Genomic DNA, 14160 nt, shown 5'->3' with positions numbered 1-14160 from the left:
AATGTGATCAGCGCGGCACTCCCTTGTACCTTGTATTGGTCTCAGCTTTATTAATTGCTACACTGCCTATGTATAGCAATGTAATTGAGGTTATTTTATTACGGACAGATGATATTACTGGCTAGGGAGCATACCCTTTCCATGCCCACCGTTTGACTACTCACAAGCAGATGCTATGTGCAACTACTGCATGGTGCATGCTATGAAACAGCTCTGATTATGCTCATGCAACTACTATTCTTTGGAAAATTGAACACTGAGAGTGAAATTTTGTTCTGATTTGTTCATAGGAGTGGCTATTCAATTCCTATCCCTTGTACTTTTCCATTGTACAGCTCGATTCTCAGAAAGGTGCATATGTTCAGTTGCACTACAGCTCAATGCTCACAGGGCCTTATCTGGCATCCTTTCTGAATGGTCTGGTCTTTGCCGGTGTTAGCAATCAGTTAACGTGCAAACAGGACTAGCTGCAATCATAGGCACTTGTTCATCTATAGCTATAGGCCCACAAATGTGACAAATCATCAAAATCAGCAAGCCAGTCCTTAGTCTAATTCTACTGATGCAACTTGCAGTCTTATTCTGGCAAGCCATGTCTAGCACATTCGTACAATCACCATGCACCATACGGCTAGTCGTCATCAATGATGCGCGTTAAGCTGTTAACCAGCATTGCAATGGCATGGCATGAAAGGATTCATGAGCACGACCTGACAATGTTGTTACCAGGAGATCAGACTTTGGATCTGGAAAGTGCCAAAGTGAACACAGAAGAAGGGAGCGGCAGAAAGAAAGCATACCGTCATGGCGATTAGCAATAAGACCGCAGCATCCTCACAGACGCATTCCATCAAAAAGGTGGAGGGCAGTGCCGCATGGCGGCGATGGCAGCCGCGAATTGGGCTGTTGGGTCCCGGCCGTAAGAAGGCAACTGGGCAGCGTACACCCTCGTCGATCTACTACAGATATGTATGCGACGCGCCCCCCGCCCCGCAGCCCTCCGCCTCCGGGCGGGGTCCCGAGTCCTGATCTCCTAGGCTCTCCGAAAGTCTGAATGTCAGCGGCTCAGCTCAAGCTTGGTTTCAGCGCTCATTGTACGTTCAAGGGTCTTGACCACCATGCACATGGAAGGCCTTCTATTGTTGTCGACTTGCAAGCACCACACAGCCAGGTTCATCACCCGAAACACTTCATCCAAATGTGATTTCATGTCACTGGAACATGGATCAATGAGGTTGATCAACTGGTCATCTTTGTCATCTTTGGCCTTCTCTTGCAGCATGGTAATGAGATGCCAGCTTTCTTCAGGATGTGAGCAGTCCAAATTCCTTCTTCCACACAAAATTTCCATGACGACAATTTCAAAGCTACACATGTCAACCTTTTTAGTGATGACAGATGTTAGTCACTCAGGGGCCAAATAACCAGGTGCCCCTCTCAATCTCGTCATTATAGTGCTCTGCTCGCGATCAATCAGCTTGGCAAGCCCAAAGTTGGATACCTTAGCAGAAAACATCTCATCCAATATGATATTTTGTGGCTTGATGTCCAGATGAGCTATTGTTTGCCGGCAATCACTGTGAAGATAAGCTAATCCCCATGCTACATCGGTGATGATCTTCAATCTGGTTTCCCAATCAAGTGGGGCTGCTTGGTGCTTTCCAAAAATCCACTTATCCAAGATCCATTAGGTATGTACTCATACACAAGAAGCCTGTGTGATTTCTCAGCACAAAAATCCAATTAGACTAACCAAATGTATGTGGTTGATGCTTCCAAATGTCTGAACCTCTGTTAAGAATTCCTCTTCCCCCTGATTTATGCCATCCAATCTCTTTACAGCAACCTGCATGTCACCAATATGTCCCTCAAAAACAGAACCAGATCCTCCTGCCCCAATTTTCCGTGAAAAATCCCCACTAGCCGATTTCAAACTCTCAAAAGAAAATCTTGTGGGTAGCCCTGGCAACTGATCAATAGTGTCTCCATCATCTGTTGGTTCTGTGCTCTTTCTTCTTAAAACCATGAGCACTGTGGTAAGAATTGAAGCAACAAAAGTTGAAGAACTAATAACCAATATAATGGCTATTTTTTCTTTAGATAGCATGGCTCTGTGTTCCTGAACTTTAACAAATGCATAGGAGCTAAAATTTCTTGAATGACTTTGTGAATTTACACTTACACTTATCATTGAGAAGATTTCAGATGCAAGAAAACAGAAACCAGAAGAATCGTCCATGTGAAGGAAAAATGCTGCCTTGCAAGAACAATCATTCAAGCATGATAATTTGCAGCGATCTTCATTTGTTGTCCAGTTGTAAACAATATTGAAGTGTGTGGTGTTGGGAAGAGCAAGAAAACTCGCCTTCTGGGCTGATCCACATGATAGTGAATCTCTAAGGAAGCAGCCACGATTAAGCTCCCTGGGATCAACAAATCGAATAATCCAGACTGGCTCAGAGCTGCATCAGGGCAGCTGCACTGTCCACCCAAACAGATGACATATTCCCCACAAGCTAGAGGGTAAGAACAAGAATCAGCTATATCAAGAACATCTGAGCTCACCCAATCTCCACTGACTTCCCAATGGTACACCCTCAAGTGCCCATCCCAGTCTAGTTTCACAAACTCTATACCATAGGGATTGGGGGAAGCCAAATCTGATAATCTGGTGCCCCAGTCTCCCAGAATGAAGTGAAAACCTCCAGGCTGCCATTCCCGAGTACAATGTATGTTGAAGTGTTTGTTGTGATATTTCCACCAGTGGGGGCTTCGATAGTATGCTAGAGTATCAACTCCTGCAAATGCATATATGCTGTCAGAGAGTACTGTGACATAGAATCTTCCATTGGCCCAATTTGTCTCTGAGGTGCTCGCCACGAGTTTCTGCCCCACATGTAGCATCTGCCAAACAACAAGTGTCAATTGAGTGATCGAAGGACCTCCATATTTCTATGATCTAAGAGCACCAGATTGCCTGACCAGTAAGATTCATGCTGATCACTGACTTGCTGGAGGTATGGAGAACCAAATTAGTGTGCCATCAGCATCATAGGGTTACCAAGTCACCAGGTTCAGTAAATTGAACAGTGGCATTCTCTCTGACTGGCCGGTCACGGTTGGCAGACCAGACTACCTTGGGCAAATACTGGTCATAAACAGGATCCAATGTGAACTCATGCATGAAAAATATGGAGAAGATGTAGTCATCACAGGTGGCTGCAAGTCCTGCACACAAGAAGACAACAGGCAAGTAAAGGAGGACTATATTCGTAGTCGACACTTATCCGCGTGGTGCCCACGATGAGACGCACAGAGAAGTTGTCTGGAGATTCATTGTGGAGGAGGAATGGGTTATTTTTCCACATAGTGCCAAGCTCAGCATTCACAAGAAGGGATTTATTCACGACAGTGTTAACAAGTTTGAAGGAAGCGGTAGTAATAAGGGAAAAGAGGATCAATAAGAGCTTTGTATGATGCATCGCTATGTATATCAAACTCAAACTGTGGTTGCACTGTGATATTAAGGAATAAAGAATAGAATGATTGTAGTTTCAGGAGATTTGTTTGCATGGAGTGGAAACAAGATGAATTGATCAAAAGGCATGGTAACCCACCTTTCAGCAATTCTAGCCTGACTTGGATTGAGCACATGAGGGCTAAGGCCCTCGGTGCCATTTTAATGGCATAGAAGATGAAAAAAGATATCAAGGCCCTGAATTCTTCTTCTTTTCCACCCAGCTAGGAAGCTACACACCAAACTACTAAAGCTAGGGTTGAATTTCATGTCAAAGGCCAATCCCAAGTCATCCTTTTTTCCTTTCTCCTGTACATATTAAATAGAAGGGACATTTCATCAGCAAAGAAGCATAGACAAAGGGACTGAGAACTAAAACTATTATGCATTTACTTGACAAATTATGGTCTTTCACTCTTTCTGAACAGTATAACTATCTAGATGCAAGGAAGATACAAGGCACTGGCATCATCCTTCAGCAGCATCAGTGAAGGAAACACTGGCAGCTGTATTTAAGATCAAGTCTATAGTGGAACCTAAAAAATAGTTAATAACAACATGGCATACTGGTCTACGCAGCCATATATTTTTGACCAAATGGCAAGGGAAGAAAGGTGGATATGGCACTATCTTGCACTACTTTGTTCTTATATCATATAATATAGATATAAAAATTGTTACACCAATCATCTGTGGTAGAGGAGGCACAGTCACTGTTTTCTAAACAGGATATGATGTTACTGACTAGGGAACATGGCCTTCCAGTTTCCACACCAACCATTTGACTAGTCCCAGGCTCCCAGCAGATCTTACGTGCAGCTACTGCGTGCTGTGAAACAGCTGTGATAAGGTCATGGGACCATTACCGGTCATGCGCACCCATTCTACCTTCTGGCATATGTGTCATGTATTTGTGTCCAAATTCAACTTTTCTGTAGCCATCACCTTTGGAGAAGGTATGCCTGCTTTACTATTTAATATTTTTTTCTCGAACACTTAGGAGAGCTGCATATCATTGCTTTAGTATTTAATATAATATGGTATAAGATGTTTTATCAACAAAACGAAAACCCAGACAGGGTTTGATTTGTTCAAAGGAGATGATTAATGTTCTAGTGACTCAGTTAACTTGTGAAGAGGGCTAACGGATATCTCAAGTACCACATCCCTTGGCTAACTTAATCATAACCAGCCAGTCCTTATGATTGCCAATGGTTGCCACAATTTCTTGCCAAACTTGACTAAGGTTAGTTCATCACATTGTTTGCCATACTTTGGCCAGGCTAAGAAAATATTGCCATGCTTTTATAAGTCACTGGCATGTCGGACTGAGCTGTCTACAACCAAACAGCTGACTAAACCACCTACCTTAGGCATGGCAATGTGTGGCACGGTTTGGCTACCAATCTTGCTTGTCAGGCAGTTGGTGTCTAGCACATTATGATCAACAAGCACCACCCGACTAGCTATCACCAATAGATCTGGAAACATACCATGAAGGAAGCAGAATGTGGGCATACAGGAACTGTAACTTCGTGATGCTCCAGCATGAGCAGCATTCTCAGAGGCACATTTCACGAACAGGAGGTGCACAGTCCAGCCTGGTGGCGATGGCTGAGCGCCGTTTGGGCATCGGTTCCCGTCAGAGGCAGTTGACCAGGGTGTGCACACCTCCTGGCGCCGGGTGCAATTGCAGGCTCTACACATGTCGCATGTCCGCACCCACTTGTTTAAATAGTGGACTATAATGGAGCTATAGCATCCCAGAGGAGCTCCCACTTCCTGCTATGATAAGGCTCTTTCTTCCGCTACTGAAGCTACGCTCACTACATATGTTAAAAAAAAACTACACTCACTACCTTGGTGATTGGTGCCGCTATATGCCATAGTGAAGGGATGAATTTAGTGCTGCTGACTCGCATGCTGGGCCAGCAGCCACGCAAGTGCGCTGGCGGCAGCAAGATTATGTGTAGGATAATAATCTGTATTAACTGATAATTGATTCAGTACATATATAGGGAGAAGAGTTGGAGTTCTCACGCCTGGCTTACACAAGATGTACACGGACTCTCTCCCTACTTACGCATGCATACGTACATAGGAAATATATCAGAAAACAGGAGACAACTGGAAGTCCATTGTGGAGTCAACTCCGAGTAGAGATGGGTTGTTTTACCATATGGTGTCAAGCTAAGCATTCACAACTAAGGATTTGTACTAGAAAGGGTTAGCGATTTTGGAGGAAGAGGTAGTAATAAGGAGGGAAGTGGAAGAATAAAAGCTTTGAATGATACATGCGGAATATATCAAACTGAAACTATCGGTTCCGATTTGGCATCAAGGAACAAATGACGAAAGGATTGCAGTTTCAGAAAGTTTGCATGCATGAATGGACAGAAAGATGGAATGATTAGAGGGCTACCCACCTTTATATTTCATATTGTATGGTGAGCGTGAATCTTATCTTCAGACATGCAGGTCTAACATTGACTGGTTTGTACACTATTGTAGCCCTACGAGCACAAGCCAATGAGTGAAGTAAATGCTACCGGTTGTATTGAAGACAACAGGAAGTCAGTGTTGGCACCGAGCAAATTGAAGGTGGTAACATAACCAACGTAGTTGACTAGATTGAACCAAAAAATGGCAACAAAAGAAAGTGATTAATGCGGCACTCCCTTGTACCTTGTACTGGTATCATCTTTAAACAGGACATAATTGCTAAAGTGCCCATGTATAGTAACGTAATGAAGGATCTGTTTTATTAACAACATATGATGTTCCTAGGGAGCACACCCGTTCCGCAATCAACGCCCACCGTTTGGCTGTTCCAAGCAGATGCTATGTACAACTAGTACATGCAATGGAACAACTGTGATCATGCTCATGCAACCACTATTAGGAAAATTAAACACAGAGAGAGAAATTCAGGTCTGATTTGTTCGAAGGAGGTGACTATTCCTTTCCTATACAGCTTGATGCTCACAAAACTGCATCCTGTTTCATTGTACTACAGCTCAATCCCAAAGCCTTATCCCGACATCCTTTCAATGGTCATCCTTTTCTATCTAGTATTAGCAATCAGTTAAATGTGCAAACAGAGCTAGGGGTTCTCTAAATCCATTGTTCATCACCTATTAATCATCATATTCAGTAAGCTAGTCCTTAGTCTAGTTCTACTAATTCGATTTTTCATAACATCCATATGATCACCAAGCCATAATACTGGCCATCGCCAACTATGTCCATCAACCAGGATTGTAATGGCATGCCAAGATGATGGGTGCGCCTTGACAGTATTGTCACCAGGAGATCAGACTATGGATCTGGGAAATCAGCAAAGGGGAACGTGGAAGCGGGGCAAAAGAAAGCATACCGTCATGGTCATGGCGCTTAGCAACGAGGCCGCAGCATCCTCACTGGCGCATTCCGTCGAACAGGTAGCGGGCAGCGCCAGTTGGTGGCAATTGGGCATGTGGATCGCGGCCGGAAGAAAGAAACAGGATAGGGCATGGCGTCAGCGACGTACGCGGCGCGGTCCTCCGCCTCCGGGAGGGGTCCCAACCTCCCAGGCTCCCCGCATGTCAGCGTCCAACTCCAGAGTCGCCACTGGTCCGGCGCGGCGTGGTCTTTCGAAGAAGACGCCACCCCGTTGGCCCATAACTCGTCTACTACGTCTGGTGACCGAATCCTGTGGATGCAAGCGGCGAAATAAATATTATAAAAAGATAAATGTAAATGCAGACACGAAAGGTCCCATGGTCTAGCGGTTAGGACATTGGACTCTGAATCCAGTAACCCGAGTTCAAATCTCGGTGGGACCTTGTTTTTGTTTTAATTTTTCTTTCTTGTTTTTTCCATCATCCTCCAGCCTGCTAGTGAATGTTTCCTTTCTCTGTTTTTTTTTTTTGCCTTTCAGGTTGCTAGTAGGTTCCATAATCATTCGATTAAGGAACCAATTTTGTGGTGCGTATATTTGTGACCTCATGACCTGTACCATTTCTCACTGGAAATCTTATCGGCTCCTTTTCCCTACAACCAAGATCTGCTGTCCGGTTTCTCACTTTCTCTTGGGATTTCCGGACGAGTACACGTATATAATAATACTAATACAAGATTATACAACAATGTGTACTGTGCGGGGGGGGGCATGCTGTGTCCTCGACTGTCTCACAGTAGTGAAGTAGAGGAACGTCACAAACTCACAAATGATCTGTAAAAGCTAGTTTAATTTGTCTTTTGCTAGACGCAACGAAACATAAGAAAAAACAAAGTGTAATTATTAATTACAGTGTGCATCCGAATGCCAGATGCCTCCAAGAATGATGACCAATCGGCAATCGCAAAAGGCCGCAGTGTACTACGTGCTGCCACTGAATTATACAACAAATGTCGTCTTGCATTTGGACTTTGCCCCACCGCGCGCATACATACATGTTACCAACATCGACCAGGCGGCCGCTATATTGTCTCCTGTATATTGCAGAACAAATGCAAAGATTCAGCTGCAGAACATCTGATCATCGCAGGCCACAGCCGGCGCACATCACCACCATCGCCAGCAGCAGCAGATCATCTGCACGAGATCGAAGACCTGAAGTGAGCACCTGCGCGTACGCACACTGGATTGGAAGAAGATTCGGCTGATCGAGTCGCCGTAGGTACACGCACCTTCCTCCGCTTCCGGCGCCACCGCCGGCGCGGCCGCAGTCCGCGACGCCGGCCCGGAGACTGCGCCGCGGCGAGCAGCAGGAAGTCGTGGCGCAGCACCAGCGGCGACCAGAGCCCGCTGCGGTCGTAGTCGAAGTCGAACGCGCTGGTATCCGCGAACTTGCCGAGGAGCCCGTCCGAGACGGCCCTCGGGACCAGCTGCACCAGGAGCCGCTCGTCGCCGGCAGCCGTCGGCGACGACGGCTCCTCCTCCTCCGAGGACGAGCAGCAGCTCATGATCTCCGGCGACGGCGGCATTGCGCATGCGCGGATCGGCAAATAATTATCTAGCACCGGCCGGTAAGCTGTAGTGTAGCAGGATAATATATCTGCGTCTCCTTTTGTGCGGGAGAGAAAGCTGGGGTGGGATTCGCGGCAGATCGTGCGGTGGTTGTAGGGAAAAGGACCTGCTCGAGAGACTGCTCCGCCCGGACGCCTCCCTTTCGATCCGTCCAGTCCGGGCCGGGAGGAAGCAGCGGCCAACCCTGCTGCATCTGTGCCGCATGATTGCTTGATCGGTGTCGCTCGAGGTCATGGGGGGCCACTCCGAGGCCACCTCTTGCTTTCTTTATTGCTGCCGTCTCACGTTCGAGTGTTCCTTCCCTGATGGCCGCTCACCTCTTGCTTTCTTCGCGATATACATGCATGCGGCGGCCGAGTCCCTTTCCCTCCGTCCAGCGACCAACCAGGCGCCTCCCCGGCATGTGACGCCCCTAAAGACGGCCGCTGATAGGAGACGATGATGAAGCCTCAGCTCACGTCTAGCTCAGCCAGCCAGCCAAGCAGCCAGGATGATGAGTGCATTAAACACAAGACAAGGAGATAGCCGTGATGATGCTCTGATGGAGATAGCGTGGGCACTACACACTGAACGCCGCCACGTTAATGGCAAACGAATAATGATCAGTAGTAGTAGTATGAGCACGAAGGTTTGATTAATTCCAGTCCTTTTCATCCGCTGCTGGCCGAGCTATACGTGGAATAATACCATGTTCTTGCACTAAATAAACTACCTTCCTTGCTTAATTGGTAATTATGAGCAATTAAGCAAGGAACGTGGATCGTGAGCCAACTGCTCCCTCCGTTCCAAACAATATTCATTCCAACTTTCTTATGGGTGTTTAGATCCATGGTCTAATTTTTAGTTCGGATCACATCAAATATTTGATACCAATTATAAGAACTAAACGTGAACTAATTATAAAACTAATTGCATAAGCCATGGCTAATTCGCGAGACCAAACTATTAAGCCTAATTAATCCATGATTAGCACATATTTACTATAGCATCACATGGTCAAATCATGGACTAATTAGGTTTAATAGATTCATCTTGCAAATTATCTTTCATTTATGCAATTGGTTTTGTAATTAACCTATATTTAATACTCCTAATTAGTATCTAAACATTTAATGTGACAGGGACTAAACTTTAGTTCTTGTCTCCAAACGGGGTCTTAGAGAGTCAAAACATCTCAAGTTTGCCCAAATTTATACAATAAAGTACAAACATTCATGATACCAAATAAGTACCATTAGTTTCTTCATTAAATATATTTTCATAGTATATCTATTCGGTGCTATAAATTTTTATGATCCTCTTTATAATTTTGATCTAACATAAAATAGTTTGACTCTAAAAAAAGTTAAAATGACTTAAAATAACGGAGTGAGTACCATTTAGGCCGAACAGGCTAGTCGAAGATGATCTCACATCCTTTTGCGAGTCCATCCCTCCCTCTGGCCCCTGCACAGGGGAGGAAAGGGGAGAATGGGCTGATGGGACTCATTACTCGTTAGATCCGAGATCCAATCGGATGAACAGGGTCAAGAACACAGCTACAAGCTAATAACAGGCAGATCGAAGAGTTCTGTCTTCCTAGCTTCCTCACACCACGGAACCCGTTCACGTCGCTGTCGGCGTTGGGGTGAAGGGAATCCAAATAACCGGGCGTGTCACCCGAAAATCGTCGGTGATAATAATCGATCTTATCGCGGATTATTGTTCATGAGGTTCAGCTGGCTGTGATAGCTTGTGAACGCAGCTGATTATCGTTTTTCGTTTGCACAGTTTCAGTTAAATTACGAAGAGAATTAAATGCCACTTTCGCCCCCGGGGGGGGGGCGCGGGGGGATCGACATCTTTGGCATCTTCCTAGATGGCGTGAGGCAAAGTGAGGTCAAGTTACTATGCCTTTGTTTACTTCACTCCAAACTCCCAACTTTAACACTATGCAAAAAGAAGATTCCCTATCACATCAAACTTGCGGTACATGCATGGAGTACTAAATGTAGACGAAATCAAAAACTAATTGCACAGTTTTGTTGTACTTTGCGAGACGAATCTTTTGAGCCTAATTAGTCAATATTTTGACAATAATTCACAAATACAAACGAAACGCTACAATGTCGCATTTATGGCAAAATGCCAATTTGGCACCTCCCAACTTGGGAAGTAAACAAGACCTATATATTCAAAAGTGTATGGAGACCGGCGTGATCTCAATTAATCTTCACGAGGCGCTTATATAGGAGTCCTGACTGGTAGGCCGTAGATCAACTTGAGAGCCTGATCATATACAGCAATTTGCCGTAGTATGACCTCAACATAATGCAACCAACTTTAGTTGTTTTTTTCCCTGAGGAAACAACTTTAGTTGGTTATAATTGCTGTTTACGTCTCTGTCGTCTAGCTTAAGAGTTTTCAACTTGGATACCACCACAAGGTGTTGAGTTATTATGACAAGCTAAGATATGTCGAACTAGCATGGTGATCCGTGCAAATAGCGCGGCTAGAATCAAATTCAAATCCCATGTTGTGATATGCTAATTTGTAAAAGTTGGTTTATATTAAATGTAACTAAAGTTATTTAACCCATAAAGAATTCTCGATGATTCATCATCAGCCTGTCAAACGACATGATATAAACCTTTACATAGGCGCTCATCAGGGATTTAGAAAATAATATCTTTTAGCTTAGCTACTAAATGCGTAAAGTTTTCTAGATTTGATGTTTTAAAATTTTTAGATCAAACACTTCCATTAATGTGTATGTATTTCTCCATGTTCGGTTTGTTGGTTTATCACACCTGCGACCTACAACATCACAAATAAACATCTCTCTAGTTTTCTTTTGCACCTTTGCTTGATTCATCCTAATCCTTCTTCAAAAGAAGAAAAAAATGTATCTTTCTTTTTCACGATTTCTTAATTCATCTTCCTCCTTTTTCAACAGGAGAAAAAGGAGAAAAAAATTCATGTCCCTGATGTATGCTTCGACTTATTCTTTTCTACGTTCCTTTTATCTTTGCACTCTTCCTCCTATTAGTTTTTCTTTTGGGTTCAAAGGCTGCAAGCTATTATTATTTTTCTTCTAAAATTTTCATGAACTCTAAAACAACGTTTTGGGAATGCCACTTCTCCCTCCCTCCCCCCACCCCAAGCTTTAAAGCCGCGGTATGCCTGTACTTTGTTGCTCATTCTTGTATTGAGTTGTGCATCCTGATATCTTTTAAATGTGCGCTCATATTGTAGATCAAAACTATCATCGTCATGTGCGCCTCACACACACAAGTATCACTAATAATATTGTCATTGCACATGTAAGAACTAATGAAAATCTACTGTATAGCCGTCAAGATCAGACCTACCCTATTATTTGTCACTTGCACACACCTTGCCATGGTCTTGGTCAGGCCGGCATTGCCCATGCTATGGGTGTCGCTGGTGTCTGCAATCGATGTATAGTCCCATCCCTTCATGTTGCCCACACTCCCATCGCATCCTCATACTTTGTTATTCATACTCCCATTATTCAATTGTCTCGCAGTCTTTGATCCTCTTGCAAAATAATGTTAGCAACATCTTCTACGCTAAAATATTAAAATATTATTGGGTTCATAGACATAATTGTGTCGCTTGGGCCATCGCGCTGCCAAATCCAAAATTGATGCCACGCACTCGATCTCCTCCTTCGAGCTATACTGCTAGCCCGTACAACAGCATCTACAACTCAAAACCTAAATCCATGGCCGACAAACTCTCATGGAGAAAACACAACCATCTTGATCCTAAAAACGGATTTCACTTGGTTTGATAAACCTCTCCTCCCATTGGGTCACTGCCATGGAAGTCACCTTTCTAGCGCTCTTATTATCTACCACCATTCTGGACCCTCCGGTCATAGGGTTTAGGGTTGATGATAGTGTCGACAGCGGGTGCGCTTGTACGAGCCACGATTGCTAGAATGTTGCACCTTAGCTTTCTGTTCCTTGGTGGCAACACTGGATTCAGCTTCATGAAGATGTTGGCATTCAGCGAGGGAATGGGCATCTAGAGAATGGGAATGGGCATCTAGAGAAATCTTTTGGTGAGAGGAGAAGCTCGATTTTATTTTTTTCTTCTATATGAATGTGCGATATCTCACGATTTTGATTTGGATACCATACGTGCCTATAGGGTTTTAGTACCAATATACAATTAATTTCATTGATATGAATCGTTGGACATTGTCATGTATGCACGATGGTACAACAAACCAAAACCAACAACAAACTAACGGAAAGAAACTATATCTTGCATAGCACTTTATTTTCTTATTGTACTTTCCAATTGTGTAGAAAACAAATTTATGTACGTATTTATAAGTTGTATTTGATATTTTTATTTCCATGCCATACAGCAGAGTCTACGGAAGGTTCAAACACATTCTTATTTCCATTGCATACCATATCTTGTCAATAATTTTATTATTTTTTAATTCCCAAATTATATGTTTAATTTATCAACCTTATTTGATATGTACTTTTTGGGCTAGTATAAACCGTTAGATGTACATAAAATCCAACGATGCATATTTTTGTCTTTTTTGATTAGTATGGGAATTTCTAGACCCTATCGAGGAACGTGGTGGCTTCTTTTAAAACTATTGTATTAAGATAATAGATGACATTTCTATCGGGGATCCCGATAGATCCACAGTACCTGCAAGAAAGGAAGAAGGTGGAATCCTACTAGAATTCCCCTATAGTCCTACTAGGACTCATATCTTGTAATTCTACTAGGACTCCTACCTTTTAACCGACTAGTAATCCTGCCCCCTAGAGTATATAAAGGAGGGCAGGGTATCTAGATCGGCAGATAGAGAACTATCTCATGATCAACCTGAACCACAACAAAGGATAAAATCCTCAACACCAAATAACACCCGAGCGTAGAGCGTAATATACAACACCCCAAACAGAACGTAGGGTATTACGCTACTCTAGCGATCCGAATCTGTATAAATCTGTGTCTTATGTTCTCACTTTTACCTTCAAGTTATAAGTCCGACGATTCCCCACCAACCAATCTACTGTCTCGGGATACCCCTCGGCAGGTTGCCGGGTATAAAACACCGACAATTTCTTCCCTAACTGAGCCCCTCTGCACTTGTTATTTGGAAAAATGAAAAGTAGATGAAACCGTTTTAAATTGAAGTTGAGATTGATTCATTATTGGCAATTTATGTTTAATTTGCAATTCAACAGCTATTTTTAATATCCTTCGACCTTCGATGCGCATGACGAGAAAGTTTTCAAGACTTTTCATAACTCATTTAAAAAATATATGTGATTTTCTTATGAAATTTATTTTTTTGTAAGTATATGAAATTCAAAATTCACTTGGATAAAAAAGGTTACCAAAGTTTTTCTTTTGAAATGAAGTATACGACATGATGCTGGACCTTTTCAAGTTTCTTCACCGCTAAGAAAGACCCCTAGGGATATAATTGAATTTTCTCTTCAGTTTCATGTGGAACCAACATATTTCTAAATTCAGCATACACCTAAGAAATCTCAAACCTACAGAAGAGTGGTGCGCGCGTGTTCTCGTGAACTTGGAATTTGAATTCAGAAAGTTCAAAGCAAGCTGAAAACTTTAACGCGTTTTT

The 14160-nt window shown here is 43.3% G+C and overlaps 1 protein-coding gene, 1 non-coding gene and 1 pseudogene across 2 annotated transcripts; 1 reads left to right on the top strand and 2 right to left on the bottom strand.

Moving 5' to 3' along the window:
• Positions 1-217: 217 nt before the first annotated feature.
• On the bottom strand, positions 218-7197 carry LOC117853161 (G-type lectin S-receptor-like serine/threonine-protein kinase SD2-5; annotated as a pseudogene).
• Positions 7198-7269: 72 nt separating this feature from the next.
• On the top strand, positions 7270-7341 carry TRNAQ-CUG (transfer RNA glutamine (anticodon CUG)). The gene has a single exon. It is a non-coding gene; the product is annotated as a tRNA-Gln (tRNA).
• A 385-nt stretch (positions 7342-7726) lies between these two features.
• LOC117853217 (uncharacterized) lies at positions 7727-8936 on the bottom strand. The gene is made up of 2 exons (XM_034735596.2): positions 8189-8936; positions 7727-8093 (listed from the first exon to the last, which is right to left on the bottom strand). Exons 1-2 carry the CDS (start codon positions 8483-8485, stop codon positions 8064-8066), a joined length of 327 nt encoding a protein of 108 aa, XP_034591487.1. The 5' UTR covers positions 8486-8936; the 3' UTR covers positions 7727-8063.
• Positions 8937-14160: the final 5224 nt, after the last annotated feature.

This window comes from Setaria viridis, chromosome 4, assembly GCF_005286985.2.
Source record: "Setaria viridis chromosome 4, Setaria_viridis_v4.0, whole genome shotgun sequence".
Lineage (NCBI taxonomy): Eukaryota > Viridiplantae > Streptophyta > Magnoliopsida > Poales > Poaceae > Setaria > Setaria viridis.
The sequence above is the reverse complement of the archived record's forward strand: the minus strand, read 5'-3'. Positions and strand labels throughout refer to the sequence as shown.

What these genes read in the sequence shown, in the direction of transcription:
- LOC117853217 (XM_034735596.2), bottom strand. Translation starts at nt 8,485, where the DNA reads ATGCCGCCGTCGCCGGAGATCATGAGCTGCTGCTCGTCCTCGGAGGAG. An exon ending in GGCGCCGGAAGCGGAGGAAG is followed by an intron (nt 8,094 to 8,188) that starts GTGCGTGTACCT and finishes GATCTCGTGCAG; the next exon opens with ATGATCTGCTGCTGCTGGCG.